At 43.0% G+C, this 23,850-nt stretch overlaps 1 protein-coding gene across 1 annotated transcript in view; it reads left to right on the top strand.

The window, feature by feature from the left end:
- The first annotated feature begins 9,941 nt into the window (after positions 1-9,941).
- The window catches only part of CNNM1 (cyclin and CBS domain divalent metal cation transport mediator 1), a 65,254-nt gene continuing 51,345 nt past the window's right edge, over positions 9,942-23,850 (top strand). Inside the window, exon 1 of the mRNA XM_040254195.1 lies at positions 9,942-11,505. Coding sequence (XP_040110129.1) covers positions 9,942-11,505 — 1,564 coding nt within the window. The remainder of the gene's footprint in view (positions 11,506-23,850) is intronic.

A 23,850-nucleotide genomic window follows, 5' to 3' on the forward strand; every position in this document is an offset into this window, starting at 1 on the left:
TGGATGCTCAATGCAAAAAGTCCTTTGACATATTTTGTTTAGTCTGTTTGGGCTAGCTAAACAGGTATTTCTCAATTGTCTCTCTAAAATATGGGGTTATATAGGTCTTGTTTTGGCCCATAATAAGTTCATGCCAAAGCATATGCCCTTAATTATTCTTATACCAGCCCACTTCCCTGCTTCCTAATGGTCCAGAAAAATATGTCCTTGCTTTACTTCCTCTTAGCTTCCTTTGCCTCTCACAAGACTGTATCACAGAAAGTTCAAATCTCATTTCACCATATATTTAACCTTCTGTTTTTGTTCCTGTCCTCTTCCTATATTGCCTGTTTTCCTCATTATCCCCAAAAGGAATGACTCAAGATCACACTTTCTCAAGTATGGAAACAAATTCTCATTTACTAGAATTTCTCATAGGGGAAAAGGTTATAGTGTGTAACTATCCAAATAATTAATCCATTGCCAATTGTCCAGGCAGATGAGCACAAGGCAGTCAAAAGTATTAGATGCTATCTTTGACTATTCCATTAACTTCTCAGACCCTGGGCAAGTCACACTGCCAAGATTCAAATCCTGTCCCTAGCACTTACTGTTTAACCTTGGGCAATTTAACTTAACTTCTGTGCACTTCATTTTCCCCATTTGGAAGGTGGAGATAATCATAGTTTAATTTCATAGGATTGTTGTGAGCATTAAATGAGCTGATACATGTCAGACACTGAACAGTTTCAGAAATAAAATAAGAACTCAATATACGTTAGCTACTACTTTATTCAAGGCAGTGGAAATATAAGAATGGGTGAGATAGAAAAGGTCCTTGCTCTCCTGAATTCTACATCCTTATAGAAGAAAAAGATAATAAACAAGTAACTAAATGCAAATAATTACAAATTGTGTTAACACTATAAGCAGGATGATGGAGTAGGGATGGAGACTTTAGATAACATGGTTATGGAAGGAAGAAAGATCAAAAGGAAACAATAATGTAAGGAACTGGAGAAATAAACAAGAAATGCAAAGGCCTTGAGGTTGAAAAAATCCTGGAGAGTTCTAGAAACAGCAGGATGTGGAGGGGGAAGGCACATTGTGGCTGAACATTGGTGAGCTCAGTGGAGAGTGGTACAAGTCAAGATTTAGGTAAAGGCCAGATTCAGTAGAACAGTGTGGGCCCTGATAAAAAGCTGAATTTATGCTAAATGCTGTGGAATCCATTGGAGGGTTTCAATTAGGAGAATAATATCAGATCTATATTTTAAGAGGAACCTTTCTAGATCTCTGTGGGATCCATAGCTCAAGAGCAACCTACCTAGCTAAAAATCTTGGCACTGCCCAGGACTTAATTAAAGGTAAGAAAAAGTCATCTCCAAAGTCCCTCCCAACTCCAATAATCAGCGGTTCTATACTGAACTTGAAGAGACTTTTGGTTTCTCAGCAGCATAATCTAAGTGCAGCTTCCTTATTCCTTTTTCTCTCTTTGCTGTTGGCTTTGAATGGTTGAATCATTTCACATGTATGCTTTTAATTGTTTCTTGTTTCTTGCCTCCAAATTCCCAAATGCTAATCAACAATTTTCCACTAATGAAGTGTCCAAAACTAAACACAGAAGCCCAGGTGCTATCTCACTAGGGCCAAACAGAAAGAGCCATTATCTCCCTGCTTTGTGACAAGAGGTCAGTGTCTTATTTTTCTCACAATATTATAAAACAGACATATATCTAATTTGCCATTTAGCATAACCCTTGGGCCTTCTATAGACATTACCATTTTCCAGGTGTTGCCCTCCCCATGAAAAATTTTCTTTCTGATTACTTTTCCCTAGATACTTCAACTTGAAATTTTTCCAAGCTGAGAGTCATTCTATTTGCCACACTGCTAATGTTTTCTGTAATTTCTTTGGCTTTCTTGGTGTTTGGAGCATATCCTCTTTTGGGGTCATCTGCAGATTTCATTAGCATGTTTGTGGACAGGATGTAGCTGGAAGAGAATTGTTGAGGGATCCATCTTCTGTCCCTTATTAATTAGGAATTGATTCTAGAAATAGAGAAGGAGCCCCATCATCAAAAGTAGAAATTGCCTCTGCTCTTTTCTTACACACACGCCCATGCACACATGAATGCCCCCACTTGAAATTCTTCTCAATTCTATGAATTTCCCTCTCTTAAAATAAAGACTCCTTGCCATGATATAGAACAAAACCTCTACATCAGGGTCCCTGACATAAGAAAAATGGATGGCATAATGCCACTGGAATGGCACAAATGCCTGCAGTTGTATTCACAACATATTCACATGATTATGTCCTTGAGTACAGGTGCAGTTCTCTAGGGGAAAGGCCCATAGCTTTCATTAGAAATTCACAGGAGTGTGTAAATCCAAACAAGAATAAAAGCCACTCTTTTATATCATCTTTTGTCAAAAAGTGAACCAACAGTCAGCTATATTGGGACAACAGGAGATGCTTGTTAAAAGGCAGATTCTTAGGTCCAATTCCAGACTCACTGAATCAAAATAGGAATATGCATTTTTTAAGAAAATGCAAATTATTTTTGAATAGAAAATGTATATTAATTGTACGAAATTTTAAAGATCAAAAGGGAAAGGTCTCTCCTATCCCTGTTTCCCAGCGACAAGTTTCTCTTCAGAGAGGCAACCACTGTTAATAGTTTCCTATCCTTCTGCTGCTGCTAAGTCGCTTCAGTCATGTCCAACTCTGTGCGACACCATAGACGGCAGCCCACCAGGATCCCCCATCCCTGGGATTCTCCAGGCAAGAACACTGGAGTGGGTTGCCATTTCCTTCTCCAAATCATGAAAGTGAAAAGTGAAAGTGAAGAACCTCAGTCATGTTCGACACTTGCGACCCCATGGACTGCAGCCTACCAGGCTCTTCCATCCATGGGATTTTCCATGCAAGAGTACTGGAGTGGTGTGCCATTGCCTTCTCTGATCTATTCTTCTAGAACCTGTCAAAAAAAAAAAAAAAAACCTCCCGAGATTTTTATGCATAAAAAATCTGAGAATCATTGAGCTATGAAAAAATTGTTTGAGTGCATTAAAGACTATCTTAATAAGATTTACTTTCTCTCCTGCCCATCTGAGAACCAGGTTATCCTGGAAAGCAACATCAAGCCAATCACATATAAGTAACTCTCAACCCCCATCCGCACTCAGTAAAGAAAATGTTATTAATATTTTTTTCTGTTTGACTGGAGGTTATTGCCCCTGGCTCCAACTCTTTGTGACCCAGGCTGGTACCCCACCACTGTATTACTTGATTCAGGTGTTGAATGAACTGATTAGCTGACTAATCAGTTAAGCTTCTGACTGCCCAGATGCTGAAAAGTAATCATTCCCCTCAAAAGCTCTTGACCTTTTTAGGGGGATAAAACTCTCTTTGCCCTGGGAAGGGGCTTCTCTTATTAACTCTTAGAAATGCCTCTATCTGAGAAATGCTGTGCACACAATTAACTGTTTATTGTAAATATTAACAAATCCAGGCTGTTTTACCCCTGCTCTATCAGGAAGCTTCCTCTCCATGCTTCTGTCTGGGTTGGTGCAGGGCTTCAAGCCAAGTAAAGCGTGAGTTAGTGTTTTCAGATATGAAGCACTGTTGAAAATATGTCCTAGAAAAGAGTAGATGTACTTTAAATGCCAGCCTCAAGCTTCAGCCCCAGTCCACTCAATTTCACACTGAAAGGCTAACAAATATATAAAGAGATGCTTAAAGTTGTTAGAAATAAGAGACAGGCAAGTTTTTGTTGTTGTTGTTTTATGAAAAAGCACTTTATGCCCATTAGCTTGGCCGGATTTGAAAAGTGAATGATACTAAGGGTAGGCTAAGATGTAGGAAAACAGAAAACTTCAGACATTACTGGTTAAGGGCAATCTGGCTTTACTGAGTAAAACCAAGTATATGTACACACTGTGACCCAACAGTCCCACAGTGGGTACATGTCACAGGAAATCCCCAGTGATCCAGAAGGCAGTGGTAAGGATGTCACTGTGGCATTGTTGGTGGTAGATAAAAATTGATGGCAATCTAAGTGTCCCTCTCTAAGGGACATTAGAATGAAATTAATGTTGTGGCAATGCAGTGTGGAAGAACATTGAGAACCATCATATCAGTCATAATTCAGCAACACAGACAGACTTTACAAATGTAGTGTTGAGCAAAAATGTGATAAGCAGAACAAGTTCTACAGCACTTCTAATGAAAATTAAAAGCGCAGGCAGAAAGTGGACCAGTGGTTGCTAAAGGCTGGGTCAGGGGGAGAGAAGCATCTAATAAATAAGGGTCTCTTTGGGGAGGTTTCTGAAAATATTCTGGAATTAGTAGTGATGACAGTTCCACAGCTTTATGAATATACTAAAAACCATGGAATTGTATATCCTAAAAGGGTGAATTTTATGGTATGGGAAACATATTATAATAAAAGAAAAAAACACACCAATATTTTCTAAAAGATTTATTTAGTTATGGCTATACTAGGTCTTCGTTGTTGCTCAAGGGCTTTCTCTAGTTGCGAAGAGCAGGGGTTACTCTCTAGCTGTGGTCCACGGGCTTCTAACCGCAGTGGCTTCTCTTGTGAAGCATGGGCTCTAGAGTGCTGGTTTAGTCGTTGTGACACACAGGCTTAGTTGCTCTGTCCATGGCATGTGGGATCTTCCTGGAGTGGGGATTGAACCAGTGTCTCCTGCATTGGCAGATGGATTCTCAATCACTGGATGACCAAGGAAGCCCCAAACAATATCTTATACTTGTTTTAAGTACATATTTAAAAAGTTGGAATGGCTGCCTGAAGCAGGAGGAGATGGATTGGGATTAGGATGTAGTGTTGTTGTTGCTAAGTTGCTAAATCATGTCCAGCTCTTTGCCAATCCCATGGACCATAGCCCCCTAGGCTCCTCAATCCATGGGATTTCCCAGGCAAGAATACTGGAGTGCATTTTCATTTCCTTCTCCAGGGCATCTTCCGGACACATGGATTGAACTCATGTCTCCTGCACTGGCAGGCAGATTCTTTACCACTGAGCCACCAGGGAACTTTCAGGATGGAGTGGAGGAGGACTTTCCAAAGCCCATGAACCGAGAAAGATGATTTACTCAATCCTCTGTGCCTGTGATAAAACCAACAAAGAATCAACAATAACAACAGAATACGGAGGTGGGATGCAGAAGGAAATGGCAATCCACTCCAGTATTCTTGTCTGGGAAATCCCACAGACCGAGGAGTCTGGTGGGCTATGGTTCATGGGGTCACAAAGAGTCAGACATGATTGAGCACATATGGACTTGGAGGTGGGGAGGAAAAAGGAAAAACATGTTTACAATTAGTTTTAATGAGGGAAAACATGTTATAATGATGAATGAAAAGAAACAGAATACTATAGTTGTAGAAATATACAGGTGACTATGTAAGATGGTGTATGTAAATGGGCAAAGATATGACAGGTAGCTGTAGTAGAGTATTGTGTAAAATTGTGTGGTACAGTGGCAGGCATCTGCCCTTGGTTGTATAATCTTGGCTAACATGGTATTTAATCTCTCTGTAGTTTGCTGCTAAGTCGCTTCAGTCGTGTCCGACTCTGTGCGACCCCGTGGACAGCAGCCCACCAGGCTCCTCCATCCATGGGATTTTCCAGGCAAGAGTACTGGAGTGGGGTGCCATTGCCTTCTCCGCTCTTTAGTTTAGCTTCCTCATATAAAGTGGAAATAATAATAACACCTACTTCCAAAGGTTCTGCTGAGAATTAAATGAGTTAGTTTATGCCTAATACATAGTAAGGGTTAACTGGTATTGTTTTTCTTAACTTTTGAAGCTGTACTCTCTGAACTTAAACTGTGTATCCAACTGAGCACCACTACCCACCAGCAACAGGAATTTTGCAGTTACCCAATCTGAGCCTAAGTTGTCTCATCTGTTGTGAGAATTAAAAGGGATAATGTACTTGCAACTCTTTGCGACCCCGTGGATGGCAGCCCACCAGGCTCCTCCGTCCATGGGATTTGCCGGGCAAAAGTACTGGAGTTGGGTGCCATTGCCTTCTCCATGGCACATGGTAAGCACTTGATAAATGTCAACAGATTATATTCTTCAATTCAGTCAGTTCAGTTCAGTCGCTCAGTTGTGTCCAACTCTTTGCGACCATTCTCAGGGATATTATTAATACATTGTCATAGTTTTAAAAGTGTTACAAAAAAGAAGATACAAAATATATGTTTCATGTTCTTCCTAATGTTTAAATTCTTCCATTTTCATTTTATTTCATTTTGGGTATAATCTGCCCAGGCTTTCCTCTTTGTCCTAGGTTATATAATTGCATGCACTTTGAACATCTCTTTCATAGGAGTAACTAATTAATTAGATAGGTAAGCAATTTCTGGTTCACATCTGTCATTCTTAGGGGAATCTAAACTCAGTGATGGCAAGGATTATTGAATATTAACAAGTATTTATTGAATGAATGAACAAGTAATGAAGTAAATAAAAGCATTTTAATACATATATTCTGAAATATCTTAGTCATGAGGTTAAAGGCAAGTATCATTTCCTCCATCTCTCTGGGAACTGAGGAGTTGCCCACTTTGTCAGCTAGAAAGATAGTCAATATCCAGATTCTGGAGAACTGTTTTTGGCAGCTCTTCCTTCCTAGAATCACACTGCCTGAATCTGTCCCCGGGAATTGTTTCAGCTACAGTAAAGCTTTGGAAACCCAGTACTTTTCCAGAACCTCTTGTTCAGAAAAGGAAAAGTACTCAGTCTCTTTAGATTATCTTCACCTGGTGTACATTAGTCCGTACTCACTGATTCATGAAAGAATAAGGACCTTAAGACTGTCTTTCATTTCACAGATAAGGAAATGGGTCCAGAATTGTGAGTTGACTTTCCGAAGCCTAACACTTGTTAATATTAAAAAATATGCTTATCAAAGAATTTTTACTACATTAGGGAAAATGTTCTTGATTTGTTAAGTGATAGAAGCAGACTAAAATTGTATGCATAATATGTATTCAATTATAGATGTATGTGTTCTTCCCAGTTATCTATGTGGAAAATAAAAAAGGAAATGTGTCAAAATATTAACTGTTTACTCTGCTTGGTGGGGTTATGTTTATTTTTATGTAAGCTTTTCTGTATTAAAACTTTATTTTCAATGGGAATATAATACTTTATATTAGACATTTAGGTTTTTTAATTCCTAATTGAATATTTTTGATAGCTTCTATTTTGGCACATGTCAGTCCTATGGAGCGAGGGAGCATCAACCTAGAATTCAAAGAAGTTTCTCCAGTCATTTCACCCGATCTGTAAAATGGGTACAATTACATCTACTTCACAAGGCTGTGTGCATGTATGTGTGTGTGTTTGTGAGATAATAGATATGGAATCCCTTTGTAACTCTAAAGCTTGCTAAAGGTGTCAGGTGGTATCATAATGATGATAAAGTCCTGTGACCTAAAAGAGGTGGGAGAACCCTTATGATAACAGGTACCTTTGTGCTGAGAGAGGAGGAAGATCTAAGTGTGAGGACAAAAGTGAGAATGTGTTTTTTTGCCAACTTAAACAATCACATGCCTGACACCTGCACCCTTTCCCCTATATTTCCATAAATGCTCCAGTGTTCCTTCTCCAGATTAAACGTTTCTTCAGTCTCCTAAGCAGCCCATGCAAGAGGCAGCTTGTAGCACACAGGATCTATGTATTTTAAGGCAATGGCAGCTTTGCTTCACACTCCCTCCCCGCAGAGTGTGAAAGGCAGCCTATGAGACCAGAATGTGAGCAGCAGCCCACTAAGGCCTATGTAGTCACAAACAAGGAAGGAGGGGGGTTATTTCCACTCTGGACGATAAGTGTTTGTTATGAAAAGAAGGTAACTTTGAGTCTGCACCATATTGAGCTTCATCTTTTGCAAGTCTTTCTCAATCAATATCTTTGAAATTCGATGAAATATATTTCACATATGATTTTTTAAAATTAGTCAGAGGTGACAAAGGTAGTATGCCAAAGTATTGTTACTTTTATATTTTAAAAGGTAATACAGACCTGTGGTGAATTTACCCAAGAGAAATGATAACATATGTTCACACAAACATTTGCATGCAAACATTTGTAGCAGCTTTATTCACAACTGCCAAAAGCTGGAACTAACTCAAATGTTTTTTAACTGGTAAATGGATAAACTGTGATACATCTATGTAATAGAATGTGGTTAGTCACTCAGTCCTTTCTGACTCTTTGTGACCCCATGAACAGTAGCCCAACAGGCTCCTCTGTTCGTGGGATTCTCCAAGCAAGAATACTGGAGTGGTTTGCCATTTCCTTCTGCAATGTAATAGAATACTACCCAGCTATAAAAAGGAATGAACTATTGATAAACACAGCAACATGGGTGACTCTCAACTGCATATTGCTAAGTAAGTACAGGAAGCTAGAGCCAGAAGGCCATATTCTGTATTATTTCATTAATAGACATTCTGGAAAATAAAACTATAGGAGATAACAAATCAGATCAGTAGCTGCTAGATGATAAATAGAAGTGGGGTGAGGGGAAGGCAGAGTTAACCACAAAGAAAAAGAGTGAAAGTTGGAGGATGATGGTATTATTTTTTTTTCTTAAATATTTATTTATTTGGCTGCCTCTGGTCTTAGTTGCCACTTGTTATCATGTGGGATATTTTGTTGCACCCAGTGGGCCCCAGAGTGCACAGGGTCAGTAGCTAAAGTATGCTGGTTTAGTTGCTCCACAGCATGTGGGATCTTAGAACCCATGTCCCCTGCATTACAAGGCAGATTCTTAGCCACTGGACCACCAGGAAGTCCCCATGGCACTAGTATTTATTGTGGTCATTATATGAACATATGTGAAAACCCATAGAATAGTACACCAGGAGTTGAATTTTACTATATAATTTTTTTCAAAATGCAAAGAAGTAAAATAAGGTAACAAGCCCATGGTAAGTTCAAACAATACAAGGAATTCAGTAAAAAGCCTCGCTCCCAGCTCTTTATGGTGATAGAATAGTTCTGCATTTTAATTCAGCAATGATTATATAAATCTATACATGCAGTAAAATGAGACAAAACTCTTCAATGCCAATTTCCTGCTTTTGGCATTGTATTATAGGCTTACTCCCCTGAGTTGAACACTGTTACAAATTTCTTGTGTATCCTCTGCATATTAAATCTATTATTTTATATTGTATGTGTGTACATAGACATTTATACTTACATATTTCTAATATGAACAGTAGCATATGACACACACTGTTCTGCACCTTGATATTTTCAGCGATTACTCTGGAGGTATTTCCATATCACAAACACGTGGAGCCACATCATTGTTCTTCCTGCTGCATAGGATTCCATCACACAGTGGAATCACAGCTTCATTCCACAATTTCCAATCAATGGACATTGGGATCTTAAAAAGGATTTAACCGAAGTAATCTGTAACTTTTTAAAACATGAAAGGTCAGCTGAAATTGAGACGAAACACAGATTCAAGACTTGTCTCCAGAATATCTTTTGACCAGGAAGGGGAACGCAAGAGGCAGGAGGAGAGGCGAAATGCTGGGAAATTTCCCTGGCCAATGGTGAAGTGGAAGGACCAGCAGGAAATTACTGCCGGGTAGGAGTTCGCCCAGGGGCGCCCTAATGCTCTAGTAGGAGGCCATGCTCCAAGACCAGCTTTCCCTAGGCTGCGACTCTGGGTACTCAAGTGGGTCGGGGTCACAGTGCAATGATGCATGACCATCTCCAGCTTCCCGTGGGGACCCACGGCCCGGGCTGGGTCTGAACCCCCACGGCCTCCGGCTCACGCGCGCGGGGGGGCGTACACGTGGTGACCTGCCCGGGGCCGGGTTCCCGGCTTCGGCTCCTCCTCCCTCCAGCTCTCGTTCGGCTTTCTGCAGTATCACGTGCAGCCGCGCCGGGTGCAGGATGGCGGCGGCCGCTGCAGCGGTGGGTGTCAGGCTCCGAGACTGCTGCAGCCGGGGCGCTGTGCTCCTGCTCTTCTTTTCCTTATCCCCTCGGCCCCCGGCCGCCGCCGCCTGGCTACTGGGCCTGCGGCCCGAGGACACCGCCGGAGGCCGCGTGTCCCTAGAGGGGGGCACCCTGCGCGCCGCCGAAGGCACCAGCTTCCTCCTGCGCGTCTATTTTCAGCCCGGGCCCGCGGCGCCCGCGGCGCCGGTACCTGCACCCACCTTTACCCCGGGGGAGAACAGCACCGGCGACTGGGCTCCACGGCTCGTGTTTATCGAGGAGCCTCCGGGAGGGAGTGGCGCGGCGCCCAGCGCTGTGCCCACGCGCCCCCCGGGGCCGCAGCGCTGCCGCGAGCAGAGCGACTGGGCATCGGACGTGGAGGTCCTGGGGCCCCTGCGCCCCGGAGGCGTGGCGGGCTCAGCCCTAGTCCAGGTGCGGGTGCGGGAACTCCGCAAAGGCGAGGCGGAGCGAAGCGGCGCGGGCGGTGGAGGGAAGCTCTTCTCCCTGTGCGCCTGGGACGGGCGCGCCTGGCACCACCACGGCGCCGCCGGCGGCTTCCTGCTGCGCGTCCGCCCGCGGTTGTACGGCCCCGGCGGGGACCTACTGCCCCCCGCTTGGCTGCGGGCGCTTGGAGCACTCCTGCTGCTCGCCCTGTCTGCCCTGTTCAGCGGCCTACGCCTGAGCCTGCTCTCGCTGGACCCGGTGGAGTTACGGGTGCTGCGGAACAGCGGCTCGGCCGCCGAGCAGGAGCAGGCGCGCCGAGTGCAGGCCGTGCGCGGCAGGGGGACCCATCTGCTCTGCACCCTGCTCCTAGGCCAAGCCGGAGCCAACGCAGCCCTGGCGGGGTGGCTGTACGCCTCGCTGCCGCCGGGCGTCGGGGGCACGGGGGAGGACTACAGCGACGCGGGAATTCACTTCCCTTGGCTGCCGGCGCTCGTGTGCACCGGCGCGGTGTTCCTGGGCGCCGAGATCTGCCCCTACTCGGTGTGTTCGCGGCACGGGCTGGCCATCGCCTCGCACAGCGTGTGCCTGACCCGGCTTCTGATGGCGGCCGCCTTCCCCGTGTGCTACCCACTGGGCCGCCTGCTCGACTGGGCGCTGCGCCAGGAGATCAGCACCTTCTACACGCGGGAGAAGCTGCTGGAGACGCTGAGAGCCGCGGACCCTTACAGCGACCTGGTGAAAGAGGAGCTCAACATCATCCAGGGCGCCCTGGAGCTGCGCACCAAAGTGGTGGAGGAGGTGTTGACCCCCCTCGGGGACTGCTTCATGCTGCGCTCCGACGCGGTGCTGGATTTTGCGACAGTCTCCGAGATCCTGCGCAGCGGCTACACGCGCATCCCCGTATACGAGGGCGACCAGCGGCACAACATTGTGGACATTCTGTTTGTCAAGGACTTGGCTTTCGTGGACCCCGACGACTGCACGCCGCTCCTCACCGTCACCCGCTTCTACAACCGGCCCCTGCACTGCGTCTTCAACGATACCCGGCTGGACACCGTGCTGGAGGAATTTAAGAAGGGTGAGCATGTGGTCTATCTCCTCCCTCCACTCCTCCCCCCTTGAAAAGTATTGGAGTGCTTGCGTGCTCAGTCGTGCCCGACTCGGTGCGACCCTCCGTAGACCATAGCCTTTCGTAAACACGTGAGGCTTCAGGTACCCAGAGCAGCTTCTCCCCTATGGTACCAAAAACTCGAGGAAGGTCCTACCTCATGGCTCCCTGGGTCTCTTCATTGCACTCCTCCCTACCTTCCCTGAGGTTGATTGAGTCCCGGCCTCTTCACAAGATTCACTGCATGCCTCATTCGTTCCATTCCAGTATTTTTTCAGGGCCCACCAATTGTCAGGTATTGTGCAGGTAGGACTCAGGGGCTAATCCTTGGTGGACACTGCATAGCTCCCCATTGCAGGAGAAACCTCTAAAGGTTCCTGTAACAACTAGTCTTTGCCTTGAACTCTGCGCTCTGGGTGGAAGTTCACCATTTCCAATTCCAGAGCAAACTCCATTGCTGGACAGCTCCAGCTGCTGACAATGTATTTCTTACTAGGAGCAGAAATTTATGTCTCCAGAGCTTCTTTCTGGGTCCTAGTTTTGCCCTTTGAATCACATAGCGCAAGCCACAGGCAGCTTAGCTATTCTTCCCCCATATTGATCTTTCCATCAGCTATGTCTTGGACACAGACCAAGTACCCAGGTTGGAGATGAAAAGTTAACCAAGGCAGTGACATTCTTGGATTTCTGGAATCTGTGGTCTCATGAAGTAAAGTAGATCTAGACCTGAGGAAATATTCTGGTAAAGGAAAGCACTAAAAAACTTGCATATCCAAATGATTGGGGTTTCCTTCAGAGCAGTCACACCCCCTGCCCTTGTTGTCATGCCTGTAACATGTTTACTACATATCTGGGGTTTGCCTTTGGAAACTGTCTTCTGAGGTTGAGAATGAGTCACTCCAGAAAAATCAGCCTGAAAGCTTTAGGGCTGATCCTCTTGACATTACAGTTTGACTGGTCCCCCTAGTTAACCAGAGTTGACCCAGAAGGACCCTGGGTTGTTTTTGAAAGTCAAATCTACCTTCACGAGTCACCATTGAGAGCTTTCAGAAGACCATCTCACAGACCCTTAAAGCAATTCAAGAAATTATTTGAAAATAGTGACACAGTTAGAATAAGTGTAGAACCTCCCAGAATTTTGAAACAGGCATTCATCTATACATATGAGTTGGCATGTTTATTGAAATCAAAGCAAAGCAAAAAAATAATCCCTTGACTTTAGAATCTGGTTGTAAATGTAGCTCCCTGTGGCTAGCAGAAATCTCACTTGACTGTGTGTTTTTAATATATTTTTCTGTTTGTCAAAAATTCAGTCTCATTACCTATTTTATCAGCACAGATATTCTTTGTATATGAAGAATTTGCCTTCAGAGAGAAATCTGTGGTCTTCCTCCTGCCACAATATTTTTAAACAAGTAAAATTGTATTCAATATCAAAACATAACCTGAGAAGGAGGAAAAAGTCAAAAAAGCTACTTTTGATCTCAGATTTGGAGCAAGAACAATCCTACATTTTGTGTTGATCATGAGAAGGGAATGGAAATGAACATATATTGCAGCTGTTTTAACCCAATCTGGGCTACTATCTCACCCTCTTCTGACCCCCAAGTCCTTCCATGACTCAACCCTACTGCACTTGGAGGTTCATCCATCCATTCTTAGCATTTTTCTGACATTCTGTGTACCCTCCAGAACAGAGTCTTGATTCTGGGCATAAAAGCTATGAAAATTTGTATTAGTTTACTAGGGTTGCCATAACAAAATACCATAGACTGTGTGGCTTAAACAACAAAAATTTATTATCTCATTCATAGTTCTAGAGGCTGAAAGTCCAAGATTAAGGTGTCTTCAAGCTTGATTTCTTCTGAAGTCACTGTTCTTGGCTCGCAGACGGCGGCCTTCTTGCTGTGCCCTTACAGAGTGGCCGCTCGGTGTGTTCTCATCCCTGGAGTCTCTGGGTGTGTGTGAATCTCTTCTTATAAGGACACCAGTCAGATTGGATTACTGACCAATCAGTAATCAGCTCACCCTTGTTGTTGCTGTTTGGTCACTAAGTCGTGTCCAGTTCTTTTGCAACCCCACCAACTGTAGTCCACCAGGCTCCTGCATAGGATTTTCCAGACAAGAATACTGGAGTGGGTTGCTATTTCTTGCTCCAGGGGATCTTCCCAGCCCAGGAATTGAACTCTCGTCTCGCGTTGGCAAGTAGATTCTTCACCACTGAGCCTTCTGGGAAGCCCTAGTTCAGTTCAGCTCAGTCGCTCAGTCGTGTCCGACTCTTTGCGACCCCATGAATTGCGGCATGCCAGGCCTCCTTGTCCATCACCATCTCCCGGAGTTCACCCAAACTCATGTGCATCAAGTCGGTGATGCCATCCAGCCATCTCATCCTCTGTCGTCCCCTTCTCCTCCTGCCGCCAATCCCTCCCAGCATCAGAGTCTTTTCCAATGAGTCAACTCTTCGCATGAGGTGGCCAAAGTATTGGAGCTTCAGCTTCAGCATCAGTCCTTCCAAAGAACGCCCAGGACTTATCTCCTTTAGAATGGACTGGGAAGCCCTAAGGCTCACCCTATTGGCCCCTTTTTAATTTAACCACCTCTTACATGTGATTGGGCTTCCCTGTTGACTCAGATGGTAAAGAATCCACCTGCCAATGCAGGAGACATGGGTTCAGTCCCAGGGTCAGGAAGATTACCTGAAGAAGGGAATGGCAACCCACTCGAATATTCTTGCCTGGAGAATTCCATGGACAGAGGAGCCTGGCAGATCCATGGGCTCTCAAAGGATCAGATATTACTGAGCAACTTTCACTTTCTACATGTGATAGCCAAGATAGTGTTCATTGTCATGCACTGCTAGACAAGATTTTTTTTTTAATTGAGGCATAGTTGATATACAATATTATATAAGTTTCAGGCATATAACATAGTGATTCACAGTTCTTAGAGATTACATTCCATTTATAGTAATTGTAAAATATTGGCTATAGTCCTTGTTTTGCACTATATACCCTTGTAGCTTGTTTATTTTATACATAATAGTTTGTACCTGTTAGTCCCCTACCCCTATGGGGCCCCCTCTGTCTTTTTTCTCCCCACTGTTAATCCCCAGTTTATTCTCCGTATCTATAAGTCTGTTTCTTTTTGTTATATTCACTACTTTGTTTTATTTTTTAGATTCCACATATAAGTGATATCATACAGCATTTGCCTTTCTCTGCCAGACAACATTTTTAATGAAATTCCTGGGAACTCATTTATTCATTAATTATTTCCTGGGCATCTATATAGAGCTAGGGAACAGAGGAGACAATAAGATTGCCCTAAGAATGAAAACAGTCTCCAAGGGAGGACAGTGTTAGAATAAAGGCAGTCTCCTGAAGCAGAAATTGTGCCTTTCTAACCAGTTTATCTCTGGCACCTTGCACTGTGCCTCGCACATAGTATGTTGCTCGAAAAAGTCAGAATTGATCAGATCTGAGTCTTGTTGCAGAATTTCTAAATCTGGTCTAAAAAAGGCCTGGTAGTGTTCTATCAAGTGGTTAGTTTGCAACTAGGTAGATCTCCAAAGAGAAGCAGGTAGTTACACCAAGGAAAATATTTCCATGCCCCCTTAGAACCTCCCTCCTTCCTCAAAGTGTGGTCCATGAACCAGAAGCATGGGCCTCACCTGGGACCTTTTTAGAAATGCAGATTTTCATGCCTCACTCCAAATCCACTGAATAAAAATCTCCATTTTAGCAAGTCCCCAAGAGACTCACGTGTACATTAAATATTGAGAAGCATTGCCTTATGAGGAGCTTATTAACAATGATTGGTAGATTAACTTAGAATAGAATAAATATAAGGTATAATTATTAAGGTAGGTGTTCTCTGACTCCAAGCCATATAATACAGTGGTAATTTTTTATAAGAGTTGTGTTTCCATCATAGGTTAGGAGAGGAAAACTGAATTGAGCTATCTTTCTTTAACTTTAAAAATTACATTTTAGTCAAGTCGTAACAGCCCTTCCATTTCTCTCACTCCCTTGTACTTAAGGTAATTTAACCGCCTAAACCTCATAGGAGGTAGGAGAGGAAAATGGTCATTTTAATAGGAACAACAGTTACCATTAATTGAGCGACAGCTCTACTAGGCACCACACCAAGCTCTTTATATACTTAGAACAACCCTCCTGGGTAAGAATTATTAACTCTATTTTACAGATGAAGAAACTAGAGCTCAGACTGATTACATGACTTGTTCAACTTTCCAAAGCTAATAATTGCCTGAATCATGATTTGAACCAGATTGAAGGACCAGAAAGCCCATTTTTTCCCCACCACATGTCATCCCAAAATTCCTGCTATCCAAAGAGTTCAAAGCTGATCTTTCATTTCAGACTTGCTGCCCGTGACTGATTCACCTCCTGTTTCTGCAGGTTGAAAATGTAGCTTTTTATAATTATATTAATTGCTAATATGCATTTTACAAAAAATTTCTACCTCTCTTATCTGTAAAACAACTCTCTGGGTGTAGGTGAGGGCCATGAGAATCAGAAGAGTTACTTGCTCTGCCTAAGATCATCACTCACCTGGTTGGTATATTCCAAGGCCCAGATTCAAGTCTGGGTCTTGTGACTCCAAAGCTCATATCCATTTAAGATTTTCTCTATATATTTCTTAGGAGTTCCAAGTCTTTAGAAGTGGGGGAAAGGAAAGCAAGCATGCTAGCTTTACAAAAAGGAACAATGTTTCTCCCCACTAGACTGAATTCCTTGAGGGCAGAGAATGAATCTTACTTACTCTATGTGCTCAGAACAAACACAGTGGCCCTCATGACTACTTCTTCTTCTTGTTTAGTCACTAAGTCGTATCTGATTCTGTGTGACCCCATGGACTATAGCCAGCCAGGCTCCTCTGTCCATGGAATTCTCCAGGCAAGAATACTGGAGTGGATTGCCATTTCCTTCTTCAGGGGATCTTCCCAACCCAGGGATTGAACCCACATCTCCTGCGTTGGCAGGCAAATTCTTTACTGCTGAGCCACCAGGAAAGTCCTGGCCATCATGACAAGACCTTGAATAAGTATTTATTGAATAAATGATCTTAAATGGCTGATTTCAACTTTATTTCTGTGAGTGAGGTGAACTTTAAGTACAGAATAATTAGTGTTGTTCCATTGACCGTGACCAATCTTTCCTCTTCCCGGGTTCTCTACCCCAGTCTGTGGCACCACTGTGCCCACAGGCTACCAGGCTAGAAATTCTCTCCTTTCCCTCACCCTCATCCTATTAATCACTGTCTGCCACAGTGATTTCAGGCTGCCACAACAGATGTCAAATTGAATGGCTTAAACAACAGAAATTTATTTTCTCACTTTTCTGGAGGCGAGAAGTTCAAGATCAAGGTTCCAGCTGATTTGCTCTCTGATAAGAGCTCTCTTCCTGGCTTGCTGACACCTACCTTCCCCCTGTGTCCTCACGTGGCCTTTCCTTAGTGCACACGCACGGGGAGACAGAGAAACAGCTCCATTCTCTCTTCTTCTCATGAAATTACCAATCCTTTTGGATTAGGACCCCACCCTTCTGATCTCATTGAACCTTACAGGCCCACTGGGGGTTGGGGCTTCAACATGTTAATTTGGAGAGGGGAAAGGACACAAGCATTCAGTCCATAATAATCTCCAAAGTCAGCCCCATATTTGAACAGTCTGCAAAAAAGTTTGCTAATATTACATATTTCTTTTATTGAATACCTATGCATAATTTAATCCACTATTTATTCCACTTAGGTTATTCTTTAATTTTATTCAATAAATAATATTGTGTAGGCACAGTGGAGAATACTACCAACAGGGCCCCTGTCTGAATAGAGCTTTCATACTAATACAGGAGACAGAAATTAAACAAATGAGATAGGAATTAAGAGCATAAACTTTGGTACCAGACCCCACTGGGTTGCATCCTGGCCTTGGGCAATTTATTTAACTCTTTGCTTCATTAGCTGTAAAATAAGGGTAATAATAGGATTTTTTTTTACTTTATTTTTTTTATTGAAGGATAATTGCTTTACAGAATTTTGTTGTTTTCTGTCAAACCTCAACATGAATCAGCCATAGGTATACATATATCTCCTCCCATCTGAACCTCCCTCCCATCTCCCTCCCCATCTCATCCCTCTAGGTTGATACAGAGTGCCTGTTTGAGTCAGGATTATTTGAAATATTAAGATAATATTAAGACAATATTGCAGCACCAGCAAGACAATATTGCATAATACAGCTTATTTAGTAACTGTCATATAATAAGTGCTAAATAAAAGTTAGCTCTGATTACTAAATATAAACACAAATCTATTACATACTCATTTGCGCAAATGCCTCCTGAGAAGTTCTATGTCCTCCAATTTTTTTTCCACCTTCAAATCCATCCTCTCTGGAGCCAATAAATAATGCCTGCTGTCATCATCCTCTGCTTCAAACACTTCTGCAATCCTCCCCACTGCCTGCAGGATGAGGTCTAAGCTGTGCCCTTAGGACCTGCTCCCAGCCCTCCCCTGCAGACTCATCACTCTCACAGCTTTATGCTCCAGCAAGGCCAAACTTCATGGCCACACTGTGCTATTTCTTGCCTTTGTCCCTTTACTCATGCTGTCCTCTTTGACAGAAATATACATCACCCGACTAATCCCTACTCCAGGCAGACATACTGGAGTGGGTTGCCATTTCCTACTCCAGGAGATCTTCCCGACCCAGAAATCAAACCCTGGTCTCCCATATTGCAGGCAGATTCTTTACCATGTAAGCCACCAGGGAAGCCCAATTCCTACTCTAGCCCCTCCTTTAACACACAGCACAAGGGCCACCTCCTCTGCGAAACTTCTCCTGTAAACCTCAGATTTGGCCAACTTAATTCTTCAATATCTCCATTATTGAACTAATGGGGTATTATTAGTGTCTGTTGAAAAGTGCCACCCATCCATATAAAGAGCATCTGGAGGACAGGGCTGTCATATCTACCTTTGTAGCTATAGCACCTAACAATGGATATGACACAGTAAGTCTTCAATAAGTCTTTATTGAATGACTGAATGAATGACTGGAAGGAGTTAAAACTTGAATATAAGGGAAGGGATCTGCAGAGCTCTAGTAAATGAAGCATTCATTATCTTCAGTCCCATCACTTTGGACCATGCAGAAGGACAAAGTCAAAGTTTAAATGTTAGGGGGAAAGTGTTTTGTTTTTGTTTCTTTGAGCTTCCCTGGTGGCTCAGTGGTAAAAGAATCTACCTGCAATGCAGGAGCCAGGTTCAATCCCTGGGTTGGAAAGATCCCCTGATGGAGGGTGTGGCAAGCCACTCCAGTATTCTTGCCTGGAGAAATCCATGGACCAGAGGAGCCTGGCGGGCTACAGTCCATAGGGTTGCACAGTCAGACATGACTGAAGCAACTAAGGAGCAGCAGCATTAGGTTTCTTTACTTCTTTAGGTAACAATTATTTAGCCCTTTCCAAACACTGTGCTAAGAGTTGGGTATTTGAGACACAATCCCTTCTCTCAAGGAGCCTTCAGCCTAATGGGAAAATAGCTTTCCCGTTTGAAAAGCTAGAAGGCAGCCTGAACTGGTCTTTCCCCCCAACTTCCTACAATGTTACATTTCACAAGTCATAGCTTAGCATGTAAGTTATGTGGATAAGACAGACCTGTACATAAATTGTTAAAGCAAATGTGAAAGTGAAAGTCGCTCAGTCATGTCTTTACAACCTCATAGACTATACAGTCCATGGAATTTTCCAGGCCAGAATTCTGAAGTGGATAGCCATTCTCTTCTCCAGGCAATCTTTCCAACCCAGGGATTGAACCCAGGTCTCCCACATTGCAGGTGGCTTCTTTACCAGCTGAGCCACCAGAGAAAGCAAAAATGAAATAATAGAAATACTAATGTGCAATGAGACTATGGAGAAGACAGTGATTATGATACGGTTATTTTGCTTTTACAAAATTTTTACTAAAGTTTTAAGTTTCTGTACTTATTCACTCTAGAAAATTGAAAACTGTAGAACAAAGTATGAAAATCACCAGGAGATAATCATTCTACTGTCCTGAAGTAATAACTTTTAATGTTTTGCCATGATAAAAATATGTTGCATGCAATAACAACATTAATCAAATTCTTAAACAGGAAAAAAAGAAAAACCCTCTGGTCTTAACCTTCTTCCAGAGATCAAATATCTCATTCTAATCCGAAGAGTGATTTTTTGATGAGGTGGTATTATTTTCACAGTAGTCTCCTTGAGTTGAGTTCTATAATTTGGGAACACTAATTCATAAAACACAGCCCTAGAAATTTATTGAACTTAATTTATAAAATTTACTCTTCTATTTATTGAATTGTTTTTAGGAGAAAACTAATCTTGTATAGATAACACAGGGAAGGAAAAAAGCTTTGTTCCAAAGTTGAAGGCCTCTGGGTACTATAGCTCCAGTATCTAACTTGGTCAAACAATATAGCTCCGTCTTCCCTAACAAAAGACAGCAAAATCCATGTAATGTTGGGTTACTCGATCTGTAGGCAAGCATAGCCATCTAAAATTATGTAAATGGCCTGTTGCTGTTTTCAAACTCGGCCTTTGTTCATTGATTGATTCATTCATTCATTCAGTTAATATTTATTGAATTCCTGCTTTGGGCCAGGCACCTGGGTGGGACTTGGGAATATAGACGTGAACAAGAAAGACATTGAGCAGCAATTATGGGGCTGAAAAAGGTCCACTTCAATTTTTGGTCTACTGCATGTGATTTGTTCCCTAAAGTACAGCCAACCAGCCAGTAAGTGCTTCTGGCACAGACACACAGTGTAACATTTTCACTGGGGAATAATCTGAAAAGTCAGTGTTTTGCTGCATCACTCCAAATTCTATTGTGAGCTATTTTAGCAGAAAGAATAGTCATCCCACTGTTTAATTCTATAAAAAGCTGCCAAAACATTAATGCTCCTTTTTTTGTCTTCTATAAAAGAAAATAAAAAGTTATTTTACTCAAAGTTATATTTCACTGATATAATTAGAGGTAATATGCTTTAAAATGTGTTAAACATTACTATATAATAATTAGTAAAACTTAGAATAAGATGTTCTTCTAAACAATAATTAGAGTAACAGTAAACAAAGCATAGTCCATCATATCCAGGGAGGAAGAACAGAAAAAACAAGGAAAAGTGAAAATAATTAATTATACAAGGTGCTAAACTTGCTGATTTATATTTCTTTCTTTACAACTTTTCATTATGATTGTTTTAATATTTTTATGCAGTAGTCTTCTTTTTGGAGAAGGCAATGACAACCCACTCCAGTACTCTTGCCTGGAAAATCCCATGGACGGAGGAGCCTGGTAGGCTGCAGTCCGTGGGGTCGCTAAGAGTCGGACACGACTGAGCGGTTTCACTTTCATGCATTGGAGAAGGAAATGGCAACCCACTCCAGTGTTCTTGCCTAGAGAATCCCAGGGACGGAGGAGCCTGATGGGCTGCCGTCTATGGGGTCGCACAGAGTCGGACACGACTGAAGCGACTTAGCAGCAGCAATCTTCTTTTTTTCTTAGCCTAGCAGTAGATATACCAGGTAACAAGAGAATCTGAACTGAAAGGAGCACTGAAAGACCTGAGAGAGAGTCTAATTCACATCCTTTTTTTTAGATTTACTTATCCTTTCTAGGACATAACAGCCTTTGTTATCAGACTCTGTTTATATCTAACCTAAACCCCACAGACGGCAGTCAAATTGTTTCCTCTTTTTATCATGTTTTGTGGGTCCTCTTTTACTTGGAGGACATAGTAGCTTACCTCGATTCTATTTTTTAACAACCAGATACACTTAGTCGTGTTTCTGGCTCCCTTAAAGCATTTAGTGTCTCAGGGCAGGGGCTCTGTAGATTTTTCTATTGTTGTTCAGCCACTAAATCATGTCTAACTCTTTGCAACCCCATGAACTGCAGCACACCAGGCTGCCCTGTCCTTCACTATCTTCCGGAGTTCGTTCAAACTCATGTCCGTTGAGTCAGTGATGCTATCTCACCATCTCAGCCTCTGTTGTCCCCTTATCCTTTGGCTTCAATCTTTCCCAGCATCAGGGTCTTTTCCAAAGAGTCAGTTCTTCACATCATGTGGCCAAAGGATTGGAGTTTCAGCTTCAGCATCAGTCCTTCCAATGAATATTCAGGACTGATTTCCTTTAGGATTGACTGGTTTGATCTTCTTGCAGTCCAAAGTACTCTCAAGAGTCTTCTCCAGCACCACAATTCAAAAGCATCATTTCCTCGGTGCTCAGCCTTGTTTATGGTCCAACTTTCACATCCATACATGACTACTGGAAAAACCAAAGCTTTGACTATGCACACCTTTGTTGGCAAAGTGATATCTCTGCTTTTTAATACAGCTGTCTAGGTCTGTCACTCAGTTGGTAAAGAATCTGCCTGCAATGCAGGAGACCTGGGTTCAATCCCTGGGTTGGGAATATCCTCTGGAGAAGGGAATATACCAGTATTCTGGCCTGGAGAATTCCTTGAACTGTATAGTCCATGGGGTCGCAAAGAGTTGGACACAACTGAGCTTTCACTTTTTTTTTTCCACTATATTTTTCACTTTCACTTTTTCAGGTCTGTCACAGCTTTCCTTCCAAGGAGCAAGCGTCTTTTAATTTCACGGCTGCAGTCACTGTCCACAGTGATTGTGAAGCCCAAGAAAACTAAAATCTGTTACTGTTTCCACTTTTTCCCCTTCTATTTGCCATGAAATGATGGGGCCAGATGCCATGATCTTAGTTTTTTAGGGGTAAATAGATTTTTCCAGTATTCTTGCCTGGAGAATCCCAGGGACAGAGGAGCCTAGTGGGCTGCTGTCTATGGGGTCGCACAGAGTCAGACACGACTGAGCAACTTCACTTTCACTTTTCACTCTCATGCATTGGAGAAGGAAATGGCAACCCACTCCAGTGTTCTTGCCTGGAGAATCCCAGGGACGGGGGAGCCTGGTGGGCTGCAGTCTATGGGGTCGCACAGAGTCGGACATGACTGAAGTGACTTAGCAGCAGCAGCAGCAGCAGCAGCAGCAGCATAAACTGTTTTACCTCTAGGCCCATATTTAGAGATTCCTGGACCTTTAATAACAATTTCAATCCTCTATTTCCTGCTGTCTATTCCTTTCCAAACTAGATTCTTCTCAATTCTTCCTTCCATTCTTCCTTTCCCCCCTTCCTTCCTTCCATATGACGTTATTCTCTATGAGGCCTCCAGTCTTCCTGGTGCTTGCAGTCAAATAAAGAGATACACACTAATAATAAACAATTACAAAGAAAGACAAGTTATTTGAAGGAAAAGTATAGGGAGCTCTGAGAGCACATAATAGGGGGTCCTGACCTGGTCTTACAGGTTGGGATAAACTACCCCCTCCCCAAGTGATATTTGTGCTAAATCCTAATGGGTGGAGAGGAGTTCACCAGAGCTTTCCAGGAGAAGGGAACAGACCTGCAAAGGCTCTGAGGAAAGAGGGCCAAGTGGGTGTCCTGCAGGATTCCTGGGCCATTTGACACCCAGTGGGGAAAGCGCCACCTCTGCCAACCAGTCTTCTTTCTATCGACGTTATCAGAATGTTGGGCTACCAGGGCTCTGGGAGATGGATTTGAATATAAATATCCAAGAGCATGAAAAGAGGAAGGACCCTGATGGAAATGATACAGAGCAGCCTGGGGCACAGACAAGGGCATCCAGACAACATCTGTGGGTGATGAGGGGCCGAGAGGGGTTGGCTGCTAGGGAGAAATGATTCCCTGGAAGGATCTGGGAAAACTTCTCGGAGAAAGTGAATGAAGAGGGACTCTGATAAGCAGTCATGAAGGGAAAGAACATTCTAGCTGAGGCAGGAACTTGAGCGAGAAAAGGAAAGGGCGCCGAGAGGACCTTCAAAAGCTGTTAAAGCCGTGATTATATTGTTCCTTTTCTTCCAGCAAAATGGGAAACTAGGCAGATCGAGACGTTTGTCAAACATAATTTATGTTCTCTCCAAGTGCCCCAACTGTATATTTTCACCATTTTTGGTGGTGATATTTCTAAAATGTTTTATGCCCGTTCCTGCCTGCCTTAATAAAGGATCCTAAATATAACAACCTTTTCTTGATGACGCATGATCACAGTCGTGAGAGTGTAGTTATTTTATGCTGCATTATAAATCAGTTCTCTGCTCTTTCATTTTTCTCTGTCCTCTGGCTGTCAGCTGCTAGTTGTTTTTGAGTCAGCCTCAAGCAAAGCCGTGTCCCCACCTCGCTCATCACAAAATCATTCTAT

This window comes from Oryx dammah, unplaced genomic scaffold, assembly GCF_014754425.2.
Source record: "Oryx dammah isolate SB20612 unplaced genomic scaffold, SCBI_Odam_1.1 HiC_scaffold_14, whole genome shotgun sequence".
Taxonomy (NCBI): Eukaryota; Metazoa; Chordata; class Mammalia; order Artiodactyla; family Bovidae; genus Oryx; species Oryx dammah.